This window comes from Typopeltis vanoorti, chromosome 5 (assembly GCF_054136105.1).
Source record: "Typopeltis vanoorti isolate ZY-2024b chromosome 5, IOZ_Tvanoo_1.0, whole genome shotgun sequence".
Lineage (NCBI taxonomy): Eukaryota > Metazoa > Arthropoda > Arachnida > Uropygi > Thelyphonidae > Typopeltis > Typopeltis vanoorti.
The window spans coordinates 104,495,313-104,517,968 of NC_143553.1; the positions used below are offsets into that span (position 1 = coordinate 104,495,313).

General features: G+C 34.0%; 1 protein-coding gene across 1 annotated transcript in view; it reads left to right on the top strand.

The window, feature by feature from the left end:
• Positions 1–22,656, top strand: part of Iswi (nucleosome-remodeling ATPase imitation SWI) — a 365,763-nt gene that overhangs the window by 33,741 nt on the left and 309,366 nt on the right. The window contains exon 3 of the mRNA XM_090392651.1: positions 9,875–10,047. Within this exon, the coding sequence (XP_090248777.1) occupies positions 9,875–10,047 (173 nt within the window). The remainder of the gene's footprint in view (positions 1–9,874; positions 10,048–22,656) is intronic.

A 22,656-nucleotide genomic window follows, 5' to 3' on the forward strand; every position in this document is an offset into this window, starting at 1 on the left:
GAGGATCCAGAGGCGAGTGACTAAGATGATAGCAGGTCTATGGAATGCACCATATGAGAACAGGTTGAAGATTTGTGGGTTGCAGAAACTAGTTGATAGGCGAAAAAGGGGAGATATGATTGAGACATTCAAGTTGCTAAAAGGATTCTATAGGATTAATTCAGATGATATTTTTGAGATCAGGACTGGTGGTGGGAGAACTAGGGGACACCCATGGAAGCTGGGCAAGAGCGTGGTTAGCAGGGGTGTTAGAGCTGGGTTCTTTACTTTTAGAGTGGTAAATGAGTGGAATAAGCTGCCAGAGTCTGTTGTGGGTGCTATGACAGTGAGCGAGTTCAAGGCAAGGTATGATAGATACTGTGAGAATGTTGAACAGCTGTGTGAACATGATGTTTAGGGCCTCCCTCGATGAGTCTAAGGACTCCTGGAGTAGCCCGTGGTAATAATAATAATAATAATATTGGTTATTTCAGAAATGAGATGGACATTGTCAGGAGAATCAAATGGTGGAAGAGTTCTTTGGTCAGAAGTAAGCAGGCGTAGGTGTCCTGCTAAGTAACAAGGCCTGTCAGGCAATGACAGAATACAAGCCATTTAGTGAAAGAATAATGGTTACAAGATTCAGTGCCCGACCATTCAAATATATGTGCCCACTGCAGAGAGTGCAGATGAAAACATTGAGAGATTTTACAGGGATCTATAACTAGAAATTGATGAGGTGCCGAAGCAGGATATACTCATTATTGGAGGAGACTGGAATGCAAAGATTGGCAAAAATAACACAGGATGGGAAAATTTGGATATGGAGAAAGAAATGAATGTGGAGAGATGCTAATGGAATTTGCCATGGATAACAACCTGATGATTTGCAATACCAAATTCCAAACAGAAAGATTGTCGTAAATGGACATGGCACTCCTTCGATTGCAAACACAGGAATATGATCGACCTGATATTAAAAGACCAGAAATGGAGAACCTCAGTTCAACAGTGCAAATCATTCCAACGAGCTTGTAACATTTTTACTTATTGTTATTTGTTATATATATATTGTTCTCTACCTTTCTATATTATATCTTAATATCTTATATTTCATATCCTTCTCTACCATATATAACCTGGGTTGACCCCAGGGATATTTCCTCTTCAGAAACTGGCAAATTTATATTTTGCGCCAACCAGCTTCCTATAACAAGAATATAATTCAGGCTCAGGGAAATATTCCTAGGTTTTAGGCATATACGTTAATCTAAATTCACATGCGAGTATATAGATTTCAGTTCCTTGCAGTCGTGACCTAAGATCTAATCTCTATTATATAATTTTCTAAACTCCTTCCCTCACTTTGGTTCGAATTTTACAAGTGGTAGGTTGACACCTCGAATTCAGGTAAGACTCAGGTTTAAATAACAAAACATGTTGATTAATGCTAAAAGACAGGTACATTAAATATTGTATCAAGTTATCAAAACTTCTGAATTTCTAGCTAAGTTAATGTCTTATGCTTATCTATACAAACTGTTCAATACTTATCTGACTTTCTCACATAAACTGACATGCAAAATCATGTAATACAAATGGATAATTTAAACAATGTTACACTCAAGTCAAGTTCCCTCATTTACTTTAAATAGATACTTCTCAAATCATTTCTCTCTTAGTTAAGTTTACTCAATTAACAATATACACGTTACAGATTTATAATATACAATTCTTTGTCTAATAGAATTGGCTGTATTAATTACTCTATCCTATCAAAGTTCTCTAAAATGTCCTCAGTCTTGCTTTATCAAGACACAAATTCTACCTTCAAACAATCTCATGATATAAAACAGGAAAATCTTTACTTTACCAAGTCCCTCCGAAGGTCTATTAGCTGCCACTTGTTACTCAGGTCATCCTTCGTCTTGTGACTGAGTTGTTCCGTTCTCTGCTTACTGGACACAAATTAAGAAATGGCTGTTGCTACGAGCCTTCTCAGCTCACTCGGGTGGGTCGTTCAGTGTTTGGCACCATTCTGCATGAGCTGTTGATTCTCGTACGTATCTCTGCGGAATACCTCTCAGCGCAGGTCACGAAGTACGGCCGGCTGTCGTTGACATAGCACCCTCGGCTTGTCCTATCTCCGATCACTCGTCGAGAGTCCTCGATCTCCAAAATCCCCGAAGAAAACAGGAAAAAAAGCTTGAGCTTGGCGCATATTGCCTTAAATACTTTTTCTCAGCGCCCTCTTTTCTGTATTGTTTTTCACACGATCCATAGCTTACATCGCCCTGAGGTTGATCCCCTTGCTTTCCCTCCTTGCTATTAGGCGTTGTTTTTGAGGAAAAGTGCTTATGTCAATCTTCCCCGTAAGCTACAGCCTTCGGCGTTATGACAGGTACTTGCGGCTTAGACGTGACCGTTGATCCTATTAGTCATTTCTTACCTAGCGACTTACGATTTTATGATAGTTTGATACTACATAAAATAAACATTATTCCTTTACATGAAATGCTAATCTAACATTATTCTTGATTTTTAGCTTTCCGTTGTACAATAAATAAATTCCAATATATTACTCATACTGATACATACTTTCATATACAACAACTTAGGTGTTTCTCATTTTCTTCCGGTAAGCAGGTATTATGCAAATTTCTTTGTTATTTTGTAAAGCTTACATGTTAGATCTTGAATGAATAACTTGTCAATAAGTTCTCCATTCAATATCTAACAAGCTGATGTTGATTCGGACCACAGCTTAGCGATTGTGAATGTAAGACTAAAACTGAAACAGAAGTACAAAGGAAAGTTCCAAAAAGCTAGAGACATCTCAAAACTAAATGAAGACAGGCTAAGAACAGCATATCAGAACATACTGGAAACTAAGCTTAAGACCCCAAGTGAAAAACAAAATATAAATACAAGAGCAGAACGACTGACTACAGTGCTAAAAAAAGCAGTAGCGGAAGTAATTCCTGAAAGAGGAAAAGATCAACAAGAAATGGATAAGTCAGGAAACCCTGAAATTGGTACTAGAGAACTGAAACTTAAAAGAGATAATTCAGAGGCATCAGGTGAGTTATACTGTCAAAAATGCAGTGAAGTACGGAAAACAGCAAGATCTGATAAAGCCAAATGGTTGAAGGACCAGTGCAAAGACATTGAACAGTATTATGGAGAATACAAAACTAGAGAGGTTGGCAAACTTATACGAAATGTCAATAGGAAGTGGCAAACAAGATTAGTAGCAGTCAAAGATGAAGATGGCAAAGTATTGATGGACAAGACCAAAATCATACACAGATAGACAAGATATTGCAGTGAACTATATAAAAATCAACTAAATAATACTGCAGCAGAAGTAATCAAAGATCTTAAAGCAATCTCTCCACCAGCAGAGATCTTTGAAAACGACATCTTGGAAGAGGAGGTGAATAAGGCTATATAACATCTCAAGAACAACAAAAGTCCTGGAGATGACAACATAATAGGCGAGATGCTAAAATATGGGGGAGAATCAGTTATAAAAGAAAAAAGAAATGCATAAGCTATGTAATTAAATATGGAGATCAGGGTATGCCCCCGGAGAGTAGAAAATATCGGTCTTGGTTGTTCTTCATAAGAAAGGCAGTGCTTTAGAATGCACCAATTACAGAACTATTGCATTAATGAGTCATCTTGGCAAAGTACTGATGAAAATACTAACAGAACACCTGAAGGGTCATATGAAGGCACATCTTCCTGATGAACAAGCTGAATTTCGAAAAGATCGAAGTACAGTGCAACAAATACTCGCACCAAGACTAATAGCAGAGAAAGCTCGAAGAAAGAACAAAAAAGATATACTGCTGTTTCGTTGACTTCCAAAAAGCATTTGATAATATTGACCAAAATATAACATGGGCTGTCTTGGAATCCTATGGTGTGGACAATAAATTGATCTGCCTGCTGAAAGATATAAACAGCCAAGCACAAGCAAAAATCAGGATAGCAGGTGCGACTGGAGATTGGTTTGCCACTGGTCAAGGCACAAGACAAGGGGACCCAATATCACCAATTATCTTCATCACACATCTGGGAAGAACACTGGATAAGATTAAAGAAGAAGATGGAGGCATTTCAATAAATGGCATGAAAATAAACTACCTCTGCTTTGCAGATGACATTGTCCTGATTGAAGAATATGCAGCAAGGCTGGAACAGACAGTGCAAACACTATACACAGAAGGTATAAGATATGGACTAAATGTCAACTTTGAAAAAACTAAAACAATGATATTTGGACAACAGGAGTTACTGAACAGAGTTACCATAGACAGATTTCAACTGGAAAATGTGGAACACTTCACATATCTTGGATGACGCATGACTTGGGTCCCAAAAAAGAGAGAAAAATTAGAATAGCCAGAGCAACAACTATTTTAAAAACTGTGGACAAAATATGGAAGAGCCAAGCTATAAAGATGCAAACTAAACTGCACATTGTAGAAATCTGTATCTTCAGCAGCATGCTCTATGGATGTGAGGCCTGGGTACTCCTGAGAGAATCTGAAAGGAGGATATTAGCATTTGAGAGGAAGTGCTATAGAAAGATCTTGAGAATAAGCTGGATCCAGAAAGTGAACAATAAGGAAATCTACAGATGAATACAACCAAAAGAAAACCTGATCCAGAAAATAATCAAAAGGAAACTACGTTTCTTTGGCCATATATGTAGAATGAATGATGAGAGGAAAATAAAAATGCTGCTGTTTGGGATGATTTAAGGAAAGAACAAAAAAGGAAGACCAAACAGAGAATGGAGCGATGACATTGTCAAATGGTGTGGAAACTCTATACACAAACCGAGTCATCTTGCACAAAATAGAATGCAATGGAAGAATCAAGATGGCATCAGACACCTACAGGCATTGGACTGATGGTTGTCGATGACGATGATGTCATAATTATAGTGTGTACCCCCTGAGGGTAGATATCAGAAATTTGATGATAATGAAGATTTTTGGTTAGTTTAATCTGTAATAGAAGCACTGTGGCAAAGAGAAATATAATCTTTTATTTCCCCATCATCAGGAGTTCATTGAATTAATTTGCTTGCAAGGAGTCTGGATATAGTACATTTATGATCATCAATTTTTTGGGAAACTGTTTGTTAGGAATTGGAGTTCTTTTCTTCATTGTTAATAAGATGGTATTGATCTCATTCCAATGTTGAGATAGTGCCTAATTTTTGTTGTTTATAATGATATGAAGAGGCATGGAAGTGTGTCTTATTGTGGGTTTATTTTCTTATACATAGCACTCAACATACTTAAGATAATAAGGAAGTTTAAGGCTTTGTTTTTATTTCCTATATTTGCTCTATTTCATTTAAACTAGTGAATTTCTTAAAGAGTGTAGAATTTCTTAAAGAATTTCTTAAAACAATGTTTAATCTTTTATTCAGAATACTGTCATTACTTAGACACCCATGAAACATAGACAGTCCTGAAATACCAGGAGTTTATTGCTTTTGACATAACTGCAAGACTAAATACTATAGACACAGAAAAAATTTGTTGAGCATCTCATCAAGAAACATGCAGAGATATAGAATATCAGTAACACGAGACGAGAGCAAATCTTCATGTGTGATGAATCAGAGATCTTATAACAAAATGAGAGAAAAATCTCGAAGTTTACCAGAGATCTTATTAGATCATATATATTTGAATATAATGCACAGCATTAATCCTACCTGAATGTTTCCTAGCTATCAAATACTCAAACAGGAGAGTGCTAACATGCACAACTGCAGGTGTGCTCACATCTAACTTGAATTATTGGAATCCTGCTTGATATAATTTTTGTTGACATTATGGTAATCTGAAACAGAGCATACAATATCTCCAGCACACAAGAAAGATGTAATGAAGAACTAAAATACTTAACACAGATCCTCCAACAGAATGGATATGAAACAAAAACCATCAAGAGAATCCTTAAGATGCCCCCAAGTAACAACACAATAAAGCAGGATTACAAAAACGCAATCTCGCTTCCTTATATCAAAAATGTTACAGATAAGCTAGTCAAATTAATGAACAAACACAACATAAAAGTAGCCTTCCTTCCTATGGAAAAAATCTCAAGATTCCTACATCCACCAAAACCACCTCATTATCCTCTTAAAAAACCAGGAGTCTAAAAAATCCATTGCTCTTGCAGGTTTTGCTACGTAGGACAGACAGGAAGATTTGGGGAAATACGCATGGCTGAACACCAAAAAGACGTACAATACAAAAGAGAACAAAAAACGGGTCTTGCTTTCCATACCATTTCCACTGGACATGATGTACTCTGGCAAAAAATGACGATGTCATACATAGAAAACAACAGTTATATAAGAAAATTTAAAGAAGCTGCTAATATGCTAAAAAACCCAATCCAATGCAATAAAAATCAAGGTTTAATTCTCCATCAAGTGTGGTCAGCTCTAATAAAAAATCTACCTCAATCTGAGCTCGGACTGTATGAATGAGAACAAGAACACGTGACATCGTCCAGTATTGTTCAACGTCAATAACGTTTTATATCTGCATTCTGTTATTTAAGTTTATGATTTGTATTTATTAATTCTCTTGTTTAAACTTTAAGTTATACTATTTATCCCCTGGAGATGTAAATCCTATGATTTACGAAACTTGTCGGGAACTATTATTTCAGTATTTTGTATAACTGAATAATAAAAAATGTGGTGTAATCACCGAAATATATCTTTTAAATAATCAAGTTATTTACATTCCTGTATGTGTGTGCAGTATATTGGTACCATCAGTAAGTGCTCTTTGCAAGTTTGAATCTTGTCTAGGATGCATCAAACCTTTATCAGGCTTTTCAATTGACAGTGACTTAATCCGTCTTGTAAAGAGGTGGCAAAATTTTTCCTCTCAGAAACTCATTTATTTCATCCTGCAACCAGAATAACTCATTTATTTCATCCTGCAACTAGCCAACCAGAATAACTCATTTACACATAGAAAATGTGATAGGATTAACCACTATTGTAAGCAGTCTTCTATGAAGACAAGTTACTAGATCATGACAGGCTATTGAACCTAACACACAAAGGGAGGATGGAATATATATATATATATATAAATTATACTTTGTAATTTATATTATAAATCCAAAGTCTATTAGGTGTTTGTGAGTTGTTAGATCTGAAACAGGTGACCTCACTCTAAATGAGGTCACATTTACAGAGTCTAACAGAAAATATTCATTAAATGGGCATACTTATCATTTGGCACAATTTAACTATATTTTAAAAGAAATAACAACTGGCAAATTAGAATAAGAACTGTTTGTATTATAGTTAGTGTGTTTATACTTTAATGTAACTGTAAGTCAATAAAAAGGGCTTACATGAGAGTAATTATCATTGAATTTCTACATGTGAAAGAATGCCAATAATTTGGTAAGTAGGGGCAAAGGTCGCTCAATACTACAATAGCAGTGTAAGCGTCTGGAATTGAAAGCCCCGTATGAGGATCGGTGAAGTCACCCAGTCGGGGACGAATTGGAAGGGCGAAAGGAGAGATCAAACTCGGAAAGGTGGCGTGCTTGGGGGAGCATATAAAACCTGCAACACAGAATTGAAACCGCCCCTGTTTTGTTTGTTCCTGTATTCTCACCGTGTGCTTCGAGTGGTCATCGTGATTCATTTCTTATCTTTAAGAGCTGATCTTCGAGAAATCCCAGTATGGCACCTCTACAGAGCACGGCAAATTTTGAATGCAGGCCGTTAGTAAGGAATAGCATCGACGTAAATCCTTAGTAAAGAAACTGAGCACCCGATTGTGGCAACAGAACCAAGGCAGCCAGAACTTCGTAAGAAGGAAGGATGGAGAAAATCCCAAAAGAACCTGAGATAGTGTAGATAAGTACTTTTACATATTCTAGCCCTTTAGAGAATTTGACTAACGGAAACGGAAGAAAGTATATCTCGAATTTATGATAAGGATAAGCATGAAGAATTAATATATATATGTGTGAATGACTCTGTACCATTAGACTGAATTCCGAGAACCCTTTTCACATGAATAACTTGCTGGAGATTCTGTCGTGACCTACTTGAGGGAGATTAATAATGTGCCAAATACCTAGCCGGCTCCTATTAAGCTGTAAACTAAATATTTGATAAGTTGAAGGAATAGTGTTGTAGAGATTAAGAAATCCATGTTTTTCTAAGAATGAGAAGGTGAGAGAATCGTAAAAGTTTTAACCTAGCATTAATTATCAATTTTGTCTTTGTATTGTAATTAATTATGAAGTCATTAAATTTGTTTGTTACCTTCCATGCTTGCTTTTCTGACCATGTTGACTGACATAGACCCTTCATAAAAAATATGAACCTGGTGATCATATGCGTGCGTGGGGATATCCTAAGTAAGAAAGGAAAGGGGACATGACTGCACCGTCAGTGTAGCAACGTAGAGACACAGGACGACTCCAAAGGTCATATCGTCTTGCCATGTATCAGCACACTCCAAAAAGCTGAGTAGAATTCTAAAGAAGTTTAACATAAAAATGTGCTTCTCGACTATGCCAAAAATAAGATCACGCTTCCACAACTATAAACAACCTCACAACCTTCTACAATTTCCAGGTGTATACAAGGTCACTTGTGAATGCGGAAAGCCTTACTATGGGCAGACAGAGAAATCTATCTTACTACGTCTCGAAGAGCATCAGCGCGACATTGCTTATAAAAGAACCAGAGCAACTGCTCTGTCAAGCCATGTCCTGTTTTCAATAAACACGAACAACGAAAGCCACCAACATGAAATAAACTGGACATCAACTTCAAACCTACACATCTGCCATGATGAAGTAGAGCACCGCATTGTCGAGTCAAAAGAAATCACCTTGGACCCTTTTCACATGAATAACAATCTTAGCTATAATTTGCCTGACTCTTTCAACTCTACTATTAGATACTGGAGATCGCGTGATTCCACACACGCACAGGTGTACAACAATAGAACTTTAACTCGGACTGTAGTTCAAGCTCATAATAACTGTAATTTACAGTCGAATATTATGGCTTTATAATTGTATAGCTTTAGAGTGTGTCAATGTTAATTTCGTGTCTTTTAATATCTTTCTATGTTCTTTTCGCCTGATGAAGTCATTCTTGACGAAACATGTTGCGTTTTTTCAAATAAATGTCATTGTGTTATAATTCTCGGGTTTTAAGTCAGTTAATTTAGAAAAATGAACATATCCCAACCCCGAGTTAATAGTACTAATCATATATATATATATATATATATATTTTTTTTTTTTTTTTTTCAATTAACACTGTTCTCCTGTGGCTTTGTGTAATAATTTCTTCTCTCCCCCTCGATCCCAGGTTAAAGGTAATCAAAATAATAAATTAGAAAAAACAGTATGGTAAACTGAATTAATTCCAAAATGAGTTTGGAAATTTTTCTGCCACCTATCCCTTATCCACAAGAATTTTACAGAGTAGTTTCTCAAAAATAAAGGCCATACTAAAGATGTTCATCTTATAAAATTTCATGAGTTCCTAATATATATTCCCCCCCTTGAGGATATATATCATGATTTCATGATAAAATTTTACTTGAAATTCATGCATTATGAAAAATACTGTATTGAGTATGGAATCAGTGAGCATTTTGAATGAATGTAGCAGAGGAGTGTGCAGTCATATTTTCTCTTGCAATTATGAGGGATAATGGTTCAGTTAACAAAGATATTTATTAATGTAATATTTGTATAAGTTTTTTAAATTATTATTATTCGGTGTCACTTTAAAGTTAATGCATTACAGAATTACTGACAATTTTATTACATTTGTATTTTATGTTACTAATTAAAGGAAACTGATCGAGCAAGAAGATTTGATTACCTTCTGCAGCAAACAGAAATCTTTTCACATTTTATGACTAGTGGAACTAGTGGAAAGGGAGGCGGATCTCCTACAAAATTGAAACCTGGCCGCCCAAAGCTGAAAAAAAATGATGAAAAAGCAAAACTCTCTGCTGTTGGAGAGTAAGTTTTACAATTAGCATTTCATTTCTATAACATATTTTTAAAAAAATGTATAAAACATATACACATCAAATGAGTTGATCATTAATTTTCCATCTCGGCTTTCATTATATTGAAAATGAAAATACTATCAAAATGTTCATCGGAAATGTATAATTTTTAGGTTTTTAAAAGGTTAAAATCAGGATGAATATCATTTGTAAGAAAGTTCTAAAATAAAAAGTGGGCAGTTTTCGTAGAATTGTAGACTGATGCATACAAATATTAATGGAGAAAAAATGAGTTTGAAAACAAGAATCAAACCTTGAAGAAAACATTGATTATCCAGAGGCATGTAGTAAAGTTGGGAAATTAAAGTGATAGTCATGGAAAAGAAGAAATATTATAAATTGCTATCAAGTAAGACATCAGGTATCTTGAGAGAATATGATGAAAAATGTAAGAAAGTGAAGCAGATTTTCATAAAAAAATAAATATCACAAAGGTGGCAAAATGTTCTAGAGGTTAGTGAAAAAAAAAAAAATACAAATGAGGGAAAAAGTACTTTAAATGGTATCAGAGATGATAATGGGACATAAAAACTGATGATAAAGATATTCTATATTTCTGGTGGTGGTGATCATTTATTTTTAATGGAACAACGACAGCAAAAATCATGCTGAGCCGCATCAAAGGTTATAGCAGTACTCAAGGTATAGACAATCACAAACATCCATGCATGCTCTCAGCAGGATTCAAACTCTGCAACCTGTTGGCTGGAGAGCTGGTATGTTAACTACTTAGCTAGCCTAGATTTCTGAAATTACGTTGAAAGACTGTTAACTGAAATAAGAAGTGGCAGAATGAGTAGAAAATGTTAAAGAGGAATGCAATCAAGAGTGCATATCAGTGCTTTAGGTGGAAAAAGCCACATGAAATATGAAAGGAGTAGCTGGATTAGATATTCAGCCAGAAATACTCAGATGTGAAGGTATACAAGATTTAGTGGCCGCATGGCATAATTCAGATTGTCAAATTTTGGACGATTGAAGTAGGGCTGTTGTATTAATCACATTCTATATAAAAATGGGAAAGAAAATTTGAATGCGAGAATTGTAGAGGAACTTCCCCGCTGAGTGTTCTAGGTCAGTGCTTCCCAAACTTCTGGATGTCAGAGCCCCCTTTAGAAAAATTAAAATATTTCACAGGCCCCCTCGAAAAAAAATCATAATATAGACATATATTGTTATGATATTTATTGTATTTATATTCAGTACAAAACAAACACAGCGAATATTGCAAAAATCAAATGCAAATATTACATTTTTAGCATCTTACATACACATTTGACATGGCACATTATCTCTTATTTTTATATAGATAGATATATTGTTATTGTACATTTGCAGTACAAGCACATGAAATGTAAAAGGATTAGTAATATAGAAAGAATTAAAGACATAAAAGAAGTTTAATAACAATTTAATGTGATGGATGTTTTTCAATACTGCTACACCAATATCAGGTGAAATATTTGAAACTGCAATTCTTAGATTTCTGCTTTGAAATGAAACTTAATGAATAAGCATACATTTACTAATATTCATAATATTTATATTTTAGACTCCAAAAAATGTTCTTGACTCAAGAAAAATGGCTACAGGGGATAATAGTTCTTGTAGTGATGTTTCGTCTTTTAAAGATGAAGAATTTTTTACATTAGTTAATCCCAACTTTGCAATATCTTTATTCTCAGGTCATAGTCATGAGAGAAGAGAAAAAATTTTTAAATATGCAGAAAAAAATTAGAGATTTTAGGAAAATGGTCAGATTTATTATGAAGAATCGTTAATTCTTCATAATAACTTTTCATTTGGGAATCACCTGAGAAGAACTAATATAAGGTGGTATATTCATTTTAACAGAATTGGAAGGGGAAGATTAGCAAAACAGATATGCGATGAAATAAAGATTTTTCACTTGGCTTCAAAGTAAATAAAACTTGTCAAGAAATTATGTTCTTGTTTAATCCTCTATCCAAGTGTAAGCAAACAAAGCTTGCATCTGAAGTCTATACTTCCCATTCAAAGTTCTGTGTAAATTTCAGCCTGCCAAAATGTAGTTATTTCATTATATAATTTCGACATTTTTGCCTTTCAAAGATCTGCTTGAATCTAAATGACGTCTTAAACAGATTTTTGTTACCATTTTCTGGTGTGTGGTGTTCAACCTTTTTTACTATGCGAGCTACTTTTCTATAAAAAGTTATTCGGCAATCTACTCTCTTATATAGATCACGTTCCCCCAACCTGATATTTGATTACGCACAAATAAACAAACTAAAAAAAAAATACACAACTAAAAACTTTATTTGTGTATTAAAAAATTTATTTATCACTTAATTATTTTAATACAACAAAAAAAAAAAAAAAAATATATTGGAATAAAATATTTATTTCTCTATTTTGGAAAACCAAAGTTAGAAAAAACAACAGATTGGTTACAAACTCGCAAGTTACAGGAAATGCTGGTTGATTAAAAAAAAAAAAGTGGCCAATCACAGACAATCATCCAAACGATCATTTGTAATTTGATTTCTTAATTGATTTTTTATAATGGTCATATTTGAAAAAGCTGATTCTGAAAAGTATGTCGATCCGGAACATGACAAAATTTTTTGCGCAATATCAGTTAATATTGGGAATTTTTCATGCGCATACTTCCAGATGACTTCATTGTTTATTGATTTTAAATGTAAACTATTCTGAATGTTTATTATAGTTCGCCCACCGATTTGAGGTCCCTCGAAACTACTGCGCATGTCAGAAAAAGGAGAATCCATTCCGATAATAGGGTAATCAGTCTGTCTTCTGGGAGGTAATAATAAACAAACTGAGTTTGTTTATTATTACAGGTCGGAAAATTTAGCTTTTCATTTACGAACATTGTTGTTTTTAAATTGTAACTATTTTGCTTGTATAACAGTTGGAAAAATGTACGTAGAATGTTAATACGTGCAAATACTACGTTCTACATAAAACAATGTCACTTCGCTCCATGATAAGTTTCCTTTTATTCTGGGACTTTTTAAAACAAAATCCGATTTCATGAAGTATTTTCCTTAAAGTTTCTCTTTTCCAAGGAAAATTAATTTTTTCTTTAAGCACAGGAATCAATTTCGGAACAGTTGGCACTCTTTTCTCGACCACGTAAAATTCGTGAATAGCTCTTCTTATAACGTCTACATCAAAATCATTCAAAGCTACGGTTTCGATGGTTTTACTCTAGCGCTTTTTTTTTTTTTATAGGAGATTTAAATTTTGGCTTACCTTCACCTTTTGATTCCCTACGAATTCTTTTAACAGTCGACCCTGATACGCCCGCAATTGCACTTGCACGTTTTATGACTTGAGAAAGGGGAACAAGAAGACGGCCTTCTGACGATTCTTTTTCGCAGAATGTCAGCACATTATTCAATATTCTTTTGCAAGAGCTACTGAAACGTGTAACAATAGAACTTGTTGACTGTACTGGATCCATCATACAAATTAATAATAAAAAAATAATGCAAAAAGAGAACAACAAAAATCAAGCTAGTACTAGTACAGCGACAGACAAGAAAGCACGTGATTTCGCATGTTGGCGACCAATTCGTACATCCTTCATTTCTTTCTCCCCTTCAGCATGAATCGACTATTCTTGGCACAAATCCAACAAGGGATCTAGAAATGGTGGGCGAACTATATCTCAAGTTCTACTTCAGCTTGGTTTATGTGCACAAATTCACATGGAGAGAAGAGGCAAGGAATAAGAAAAGTCTCATTGACTATGTTATTGTTGATAGTGATGTTTTCTCCCTGTTGCAGGACACCAGAGTGTACAGAGGAATTGAAATTGGAAATGATCACTATTTAGTCTTGAGCAGGATAAAACTGAATTTCATATTGAAAAGAATAACATATATGAAAGTTTTAAAGCGAATAAAAGTTGAGCATCTCTCAGATGTGAACTGTAGACTAAAATACACAACGTTTATTGAAAAAAAAATGAAAGAGTTTGAGAACAGGAACCAAACCTTGGAGATTCAGTGACAAGCCTTAAAGAAAACCCTGATTGATTCAGCCAGAGAGGCATGTGGTGAGGTTATCTGCAAGGATAGAAAAATCAGAACTCCATGGTGGAGACAGAAAGTTAAAGAGGCAGTGAAGGAAAAGAAGAAAGCATATCAAAAGCTCCTGGCAAATAAGTCAGCTTGTGCTCTTAGAGAATACAGAGACAAATGTAAGAAAGCTAAACAGTGTGTAAAACTAGCTAAACAAAAGTCATGGGAAGACTTTGGCAAGAACATAGATAATAAATATCAAGAAAGTGGCAAAATATTCTGGAGGTTGATGAAGAAGCTTAGAAATGGAGGAAAGAGTGCTGTAAAAGGAGTTAGAGATGATAAAGGTGACATGAAAACGGAAGAAAAATATATCCTTGAAGTATGGAGTAATTACTTCGAAAAATTGCTAAATGAAGCAAGCAGTGATAGCACAGTGGTAAAAAACACTCGACAGGCATACAGTCGAGAATACATATCCATACTCGAAGTAGAAAAGGCCTGAAATGTGGAAAGGCAGCAGGAGTAGATGATATTCGACCAGAAATGCTGAAGTATGGTGGTATAAAAGTCTTACAGTGGCTGCACTGCATAGTTCAAAAGGCCTGGACAGAGGGACAAATTCCCGATGATTGGAGTAGAGCTCTCATAGTACCCGTTTATAAAAAGGGAAATAAAATTGAATGTGAGAATTGCAGAGATATTTCCCTACTTAGTGTTCCTGGCAAGATTTATGCAAGTATACTTGAGAAACGGTTGAGAAGAATTGTGGAAGAAAAGCTTGGTGAAGAACAAGCTGGATTCAGGTCAAATAGAGGCTGAAAATAGTTGAGAAAGCATGGGAATATTACAAAGATCTGTATTTAAGTTTTGTCAATGTGGAAAAGGCATATGACATGGTGCCAAGAGAGAAGCTATTCAATACACTACAATTATGTGGTGTCAGTGGAAAATTATATCAAGCAATACTTAGTCTTTATTTGAGTTGTAAGTCAGCAGTTAGAATTGAAGGAAGTATAGTGGTATCTCACTAATCCGAACTAATAAAAACCGTGCTCGTTCAGATTAGCGAGTTTTCCTCCAAGAGACAACTAACTTTTAAGACAAAAATAATCAGATTCTAATGGTACATCAATTTAATTCTGTAAATAAATTAACTGATAGAAAAAGGCTACTGTACTGTAATGTAAAACAAAAAAATAATACAGTACACAAGTTTATTTTAGGAAAACATTTAATTTGTTATATACCTGTATTGTTGAGGTTTCTGATTTAATAAAATTGCATAGTTCAGTACATAACTTCATTTGCGTAAAAAATATCACTTTCTTTTACATTACACAGAAAAAAAAAGTTTTTTTATTTCTTCGTAAAAAAGTCACTGATTTTCTTTTGCTTCTTGGAAGTTGAACTTTTTTCGAATGCTTCTTCTCGGAGCTGCATTAGCAATGAAATTTTGTGGAATTGCATATCATTCTGCTTAGCCCATTCTATACACACATTAAAACTGTCAAATGCCTCTTCATGTTTTACTTTTTTTTTCTTTGAGTTCTTTATCGTCATCACCATCTTGTGTTTATAATGTCAGCATCTGATTTGATTTCAAATTCACTTTCGGTTCTACCTGTGATCCATTCCGTAACATCTGTTTGTGAAATTTCAATATCTGGATTTATATTTTTAACCAAATTATACACGTTTTGAATTTCCTCTTTTTGTATATATTTGTGATTCATACCGACAATACAGTACATACTGTACAGTATAAAAAAGCAAACGTCAACACAATAAAGCAAAATAGGCCTCCATTATAACCCTACAATCGACAGTATGAAAAAAAATTTTTCTGTAATAATAAAATAAATAATAATAGTTAAATTAATAATTAATAAATAAAAATAATAGTACACAAAATAATAATACGTAATAAATAAAACTTTTTTTCTTTCAAACGGCAATTCGGATTAGCAAGATACCACTGTACAGGAAGATGATTTAATGTTAAATCTGGTGTGAGACAAGGATGTAAACATTATCCCCACTGTTATTCATTATCTATATGGATCACATTATGAAGGAAAGTGGTATTAAACATGATATCAGAATTGGAGATGATAATGTCAGCTCTTTGCTTTATGCGGATGATGTTATACTTCTAAATAAATCCACTACAATTTTGCAAGATTCCCTGACTAAATTGAATAACTGTTGTAATAGATATGTATGAAGGTCGGCAATAAAAAGACAATGACAATAGGTAGAATTGTTGAAAATGTCAACTGTGTTGTGAATGGAGAACCTGTGGAACAAGTAAAACATTTCAGCTACTTAGGCACGATTTTTAGTGAAGATGGTAAATTAAATATGGAAATAGACAACATAAGCAACGAACCTGATATGATAGGAAGTCAATCATATCAGGTTTCATTTCACTTATTCGTATGGAATAAGAGAATTTAAATTGCTTAATTTCATACAGAAATCTACTAAAAATTATAAATGTAACAACCATGTTTTATCACTCAATTGTGGATAAATATCTCCTTTTTCATGAAGAAAATTTTTTATAACATTAATTAATACAAGAAATCTTTCTAAAAATTGACTTCTGCTGAGCCAGCGAACATTATTGTACAACAGAAGTTCCCTATCATAGTCTGCCTGTAATTTAAATAATCTCCGTTGCAGGGCTTTTCCTCGAATAGAATTTACAATTTTAAATGTAATATCCAAAACATCTTTTGTGTTTAATCTTTTACTACACAGTACTTGTTGGTGAATAATAGAGTGGTACGTTAAAAAAATCTGGATATTTGTCATCGTTTTTACATAATGAAATGAAGCCTGATTTTTTACCTATCATTGCAGGAGACCATCAGTAGTAATAGACACAAGTTTAAAAAGCGGAAGTTTGTGTTTTTTTACAAATTCATCAAATGCCGAAAAAATGTCTTCTCCCCTAGTCCTTCCCAATAATGGTATAATTTTTAAAAGTTATTCTTTACTTGAATAATCTTGAAATACCATTAACTGACCAATATCAGTGTAATCGTTTGATTCATCAAATTTTAATGAAAACGGTACACATTGGTCAATGTCTGACATTAACCTGGCCTGGAAACTTTTCTCCGGCAATTGGAACTCTTCCTCTCGGCAATTTGAAATCTTGTCTGCGGCCTAGAAGTAGTCTCTCTCTCTCTCTCTCTCTCTAGTGACATCTCGAACCGAGAAGCTCCTTTCTGGAAGCGGGAAACTCTTCTCTCAAGCAACGTGGATCCTGGCAGTCTCTCTGACAGCAACTTGCTTCAGTCCCTTTTTATTAGGCCTCCTCTGAGACCTCGCATGAAGTTCGGCAACCCCCAAAGAATCGGAATGTGTCTTTCATCTTAAGTTTCAAGTTCAGCATGCCTTTTGTTCTCCTGCTTTCTTTTGATTGTAAGTTGCTGGCCATCGGAAATTTGTTTGAACTCTTTCTGACTGACTTCGGAGATGTTTACATTTAGAGCTTGCAAGCCTTTCTCATACATATAAGTTTCAATAACAATCTTTCTAATTCCGCCATGTACAGCTTCGGCGACAAAAACATTGCCTTTGTTTTTAACACTCTAACATATTCTTATTAAAGCAGTTTATACAGTTAGCTTCAAAAGAGTTATTTACAAATGGTATAGTTTGTCTAATACAAACTATACCGAGATAAATATTCACATGGGACTTAACCTAAGTAAAAAATCGATGTAATGTACTTTGGAATATTTAATATTTAAGCTACAATCGAGTTTTTACACTTTGCTTATAATCGTATTCACTCGGCTCGCTGTTTGACTTCCACTGATCCAAATTAATTCATTTACCCATACTTATAAGAAAATTACTGATTTGGCAATTTTAACGAGAAATAAATAAACAATAGCAATACACTTAAAGCGAATTAAAAATTATACAAAATAATGATAAATAAAATATTATGTTTTCAGTTTTAATTAAATTTGTAAGTAAGGAAGAATACACAAAAGATCAACCAAAAATCGCTCCGTGATCGACACTTTGAACACCCCTGTTATATAATATGATGAACCAATACAGTTAAGACTTTGTAGCTATTGTCTGATCAACAACCTTCTTTTCAAATTGATCTGTTATTTGTATGGATATCAGATGTGATCAGATCCTATATTCCGATGCACTCATACCAACTCATCTATATTTTGTTTGCTTTCATGCAATGTTTTTCTAAACTTTATTCACACATTCTAAGTGACTACACTACATTTAGATTTGCATTGCACCAAAGTATTAATATTGACAGTTCTTTTATGTAATATATTTTCATTTTTAAAAGGCTTGGCTTTTAAAATCTGTTGTTTGCAAATTTTTTTTCGTTCTGTAATTGACTGATTATAGAAATGATCATTCAGTCATAGAATGTAGATTATGGGCAAGAATTATGAAGAAACTTATGGCGAAAAATAAAAATGTCAGGAAAACATTGTGTTTATCAATTTCTGTATTTCATACATAGCTTAATGTTTTGGCTGATTTTTCTTATAAACTTATTCATTTGGCTTACCTCAATACCAGCCTTTCTTATTCTTATAAGTGTTCATAATTTGCCATCTTTACTAAAAATTTTGTCTAAATAGGTAATAGCTAAAATGTAGAATATGTTTTATTGATTCACTTGTCAAAATTTGTTTAATGTTTTCTGCTGCCTTGATTATTTTTAAAAGTTTATTGTTGCTTTTTCATCTTATGTTTGTCATAGCAGTTCTTTTATTTGGCTAAAGACTTGAAAGGCAGCATCTGCATTGAGTAAAAATCTTAGTTTAACAAATATCCTATATTTGAATATCAGGTTCTGTAGCACTTTCTTCGTAATGCAATCCATGTAGATTATAAATAACATTGGAGATATATAGAACCATATATTACATCTGATTTTAACACCAGAAAAATGCATGGCACTTATACTTTCAATTCAGGTATAAGTGCCATGCAATTTTCTGTATAATGTTCCATTGACACCATACAGATTTAGTTTTTAAGTTTTTTTCCCTGTGGTATGCCGTTTTGAGATCAACAAAGCTGAAATGATCCGTATTATATTTCCATGATTTGCTTTATCTTATTTGCACCATTTTGTTATACCTACTATATCTCTCTGCTTTGGCTTTTTCACTTTCACTCACACTTTGTAATTTAACGAATTTATTTGATTTATGACTGCGCCAGTTAAACTACTCTTGAGGGTGTGAGTTTTGTAAGAATCATTCTTACTGTTATTATTCCCCATTAACTTTGTCCTTTACTTTATATCAATCATGACTTAAACTTATCATTTCGTATATCATAAATACCTTGCCCCTTATTAGTCAGATACATGCAGGTTCATAGTTTTCAGATTAGTGCATTGACAAGCCAATCTCAGTGTGTTATTTCACAAACCAATTTAATTAAACCAAGAAATCTATTTACACAGTTCAATTCACATATGGATACAATGAAATTTCAAGTCTTAAATAATTACATGTGATTCTATTTTAGGCTTAGTTCTCTTACAATTCTATTTTATAACCTAAACATAACTTAGGATAACTCTCTAGTCATTCCTATTCATTAAGTAATAAACTTTCCAAGTGTAGTTCAGTACATACAGCAGTATGCTTACTCTTAATTTAGATACTTATTCAAATTATCGTGAATAATTTTACATTAGCACAGTTTTGTATGGAACAAGAACACATGTTGTGAATTGTCCGGAAGTATTTACGTATCTTTCTTAGTACTTATGAAGAGTTAATTCCATATACTTCTTTCATTCAGTACAATCCTTAATTGATTCCTTTGTCTACACAATTTTTCTTTCCAGCCATTTTCTTTGTCTTTGCCGTTGATATTCATTATCCTTTGAATTCCATTATTCAGCAACATGGTGGCCTCAGCTGTTCGATGAACTTTCTCTGATGAGCTCCCCATGGCAACTTGTGCTGATCTCCTGATGCTAGATACTCTGGCGGCCGACAGTAGACCTCACGTGGCAATGGACCCAGGGAAAAGGATCAAAAGCCCCAAGGCTAAAATCCTAAGGCTTCTACTTCCGACACAAGAGCCTTTTTTAGGTCTGGACTTCACATAATATGCATGTGTCTCTCTCGAGATTTCCATATTTGGAAATATGCTAACATCAGGACATGATGTCACACTTCATGCGAATCACATTTGATTAACACAGTTTTGTAATAAAATTATTACATAAAAAGGAATTTTAGTAAATTTTACAAACAGTGACAATTCTCTCTATATATTTTTCTTCAGACAAAACTCGTGAAACGAACATGATACAACGTTAATCATGTGAGATTTTACATACCCGCAATGAGTGGGGTGTTCAGGCTACTATGACTACAATACATGATTAAGTTTGCATTATCATTAATCTCCTATCAACAATTTTCCTCCAAATTACACTTTTTACTTGTCAGCACTCCAATGTTTATCTAACGTTTTTTTTCTTCAAAGTCACTTCTGATTGAATCAATTCACCTAGACCTTGGTCTTCCTCTGGGAAGTCTTTTTCCTACTATTTTGGCATCAGACACCTGTTTTGCTAACTAAGAATGGTAGAAGAAAGTTCTACCATTCTGCTTAAGTGACCATACCACCATTCTTAAACACCTGCTCACCCATTCTTAAACACAAACGATATCAAGTTCCTTCTTAATGTGTTCATTTATAATATGATTCTGCATTGATGCCATCTGTTCAGGCCTCTAATTTATCCCAGAACTTTCATATCTGTGGTCTCCAATCTTTGATCAAGTATTTTATCTCTAACCCAGCTCTCAGATCCATAAGTTAAAATTGGTTTGAACTCTGTCTTGCATACAGCTAATTTAGTGTTTTGACTAATTTCTCTCGTATACCATATAAATGTATTCAGCTGAGTTCTACCATACCAACTTTACTAATTCTGTTGTTTACTTCAATCTTTAATTTGCCATTTTCACTGTGCCAAAATAGCTGAATTTGATGTTTTCAATGTTTCTACCTATTTTCATTATCTTTTTATTGCTAATTTTCATACTAAATTTTTTGTAACAGTTATTCAATTTACTCAGGGAATCTTGCAGACTTTCACTGGATTTATTCAGAAGTATAACATCACCTGCATAAAGTAAAGAGCTGAGATTAACATATCCAATTTTGATATCAGGTTTAACACCACTTTTCTTCATAATGTGATCCATGTATTTAATCAATAGTGGAGATGATGTGCATCCTTGTCACACCTGATTTTGTACCTCCTTCAATTGTAACTGCTGACTTACAGCTTTAAATAGAGACAATATACCGTATTTACTTGAATAAGACTTGCCATCGCATAGAACTCACACCCCTGATTTTACTTTATGAAAAGTAAAATTAAAATTAAAAGTAATTTTAACTTTAAGAAATTAAAAAGTTTTGCACATACCTCACGCACACGTCAGGGTGATAACTCACTCCCAAACAACACTCCCTCCCCAAAAGCCACTATACTGCAAATGCAAGAAAAACAAGTAGTTTTATTGTATCACTGAATAAAGTACAGTGACATTTGCAGTCTGTGTAATATATTTTTCAATAAATAGTGCAATTAGAGACAACTAGGATAAAAATGGCACTAACTAATGAATCACATGTCCCCCGCCTCCCACATTAACCATGTTGTATATACTCAAGCAAAACCACATGTTGCACCAGCAAACACAGTATCTAACTAAAAACAATAGTTTTTAGTTAGGTATGTGCAAGTCCACCCCACTAGCTTGAATGCAAACAAGCAGCAATAAAATTCAACCAAATGTTCTAAAATTCGTAAAAAATGTGTTAAAACTAAGAAATATATAATGAATGTTGTTATGGCAGTTTCAGATATTATGGAATTTGGTTGAAGAGAACTAGCATTTCAACCCAAAAACTGTCGGCTTGCCTTTGTCTTTGAGTCACAAGATCTTTTGTTAATACCTCACCAATCATATGCATGTCTTCATAGTTGCTCTATCTTCTACTGTCCTGCCATTGCTGTAAGATTTGTGCTCTGCTTTCACTTCTCATTAGTCATTCATGAAGGATTGTTTATTACGTATCTCAAGTCTTGTAAATTACTAGTAATTTTTACTTGAAATAATGGGAAAGAAGATGATGCTATTTGGGTAGATGACTTTGAACGATGCACACAAAGAAACCACTCTCGAGGCCGGAAGTAGCGATAGCGAATAGGAGATACTTGGTAAGTCATACCCATTTTCAGTTTTTTCCTGAAAACTTTAGTTTCCGAAAATCTCTGCATATATCTCACACCACAATTTTTAAGCTTTAATTTTGGGAAAAAAGCGCAAATTATATTCGAGTAAATACAGTATTGCTCAATATAATGTCCCATTTACACCATATAACTTAATATAAATATCAACTTATCATCCTTTTCCAGATCTACGAAACATATATACAGATCCTTGTCCTATTCTTAGTATTTCTCAACTATT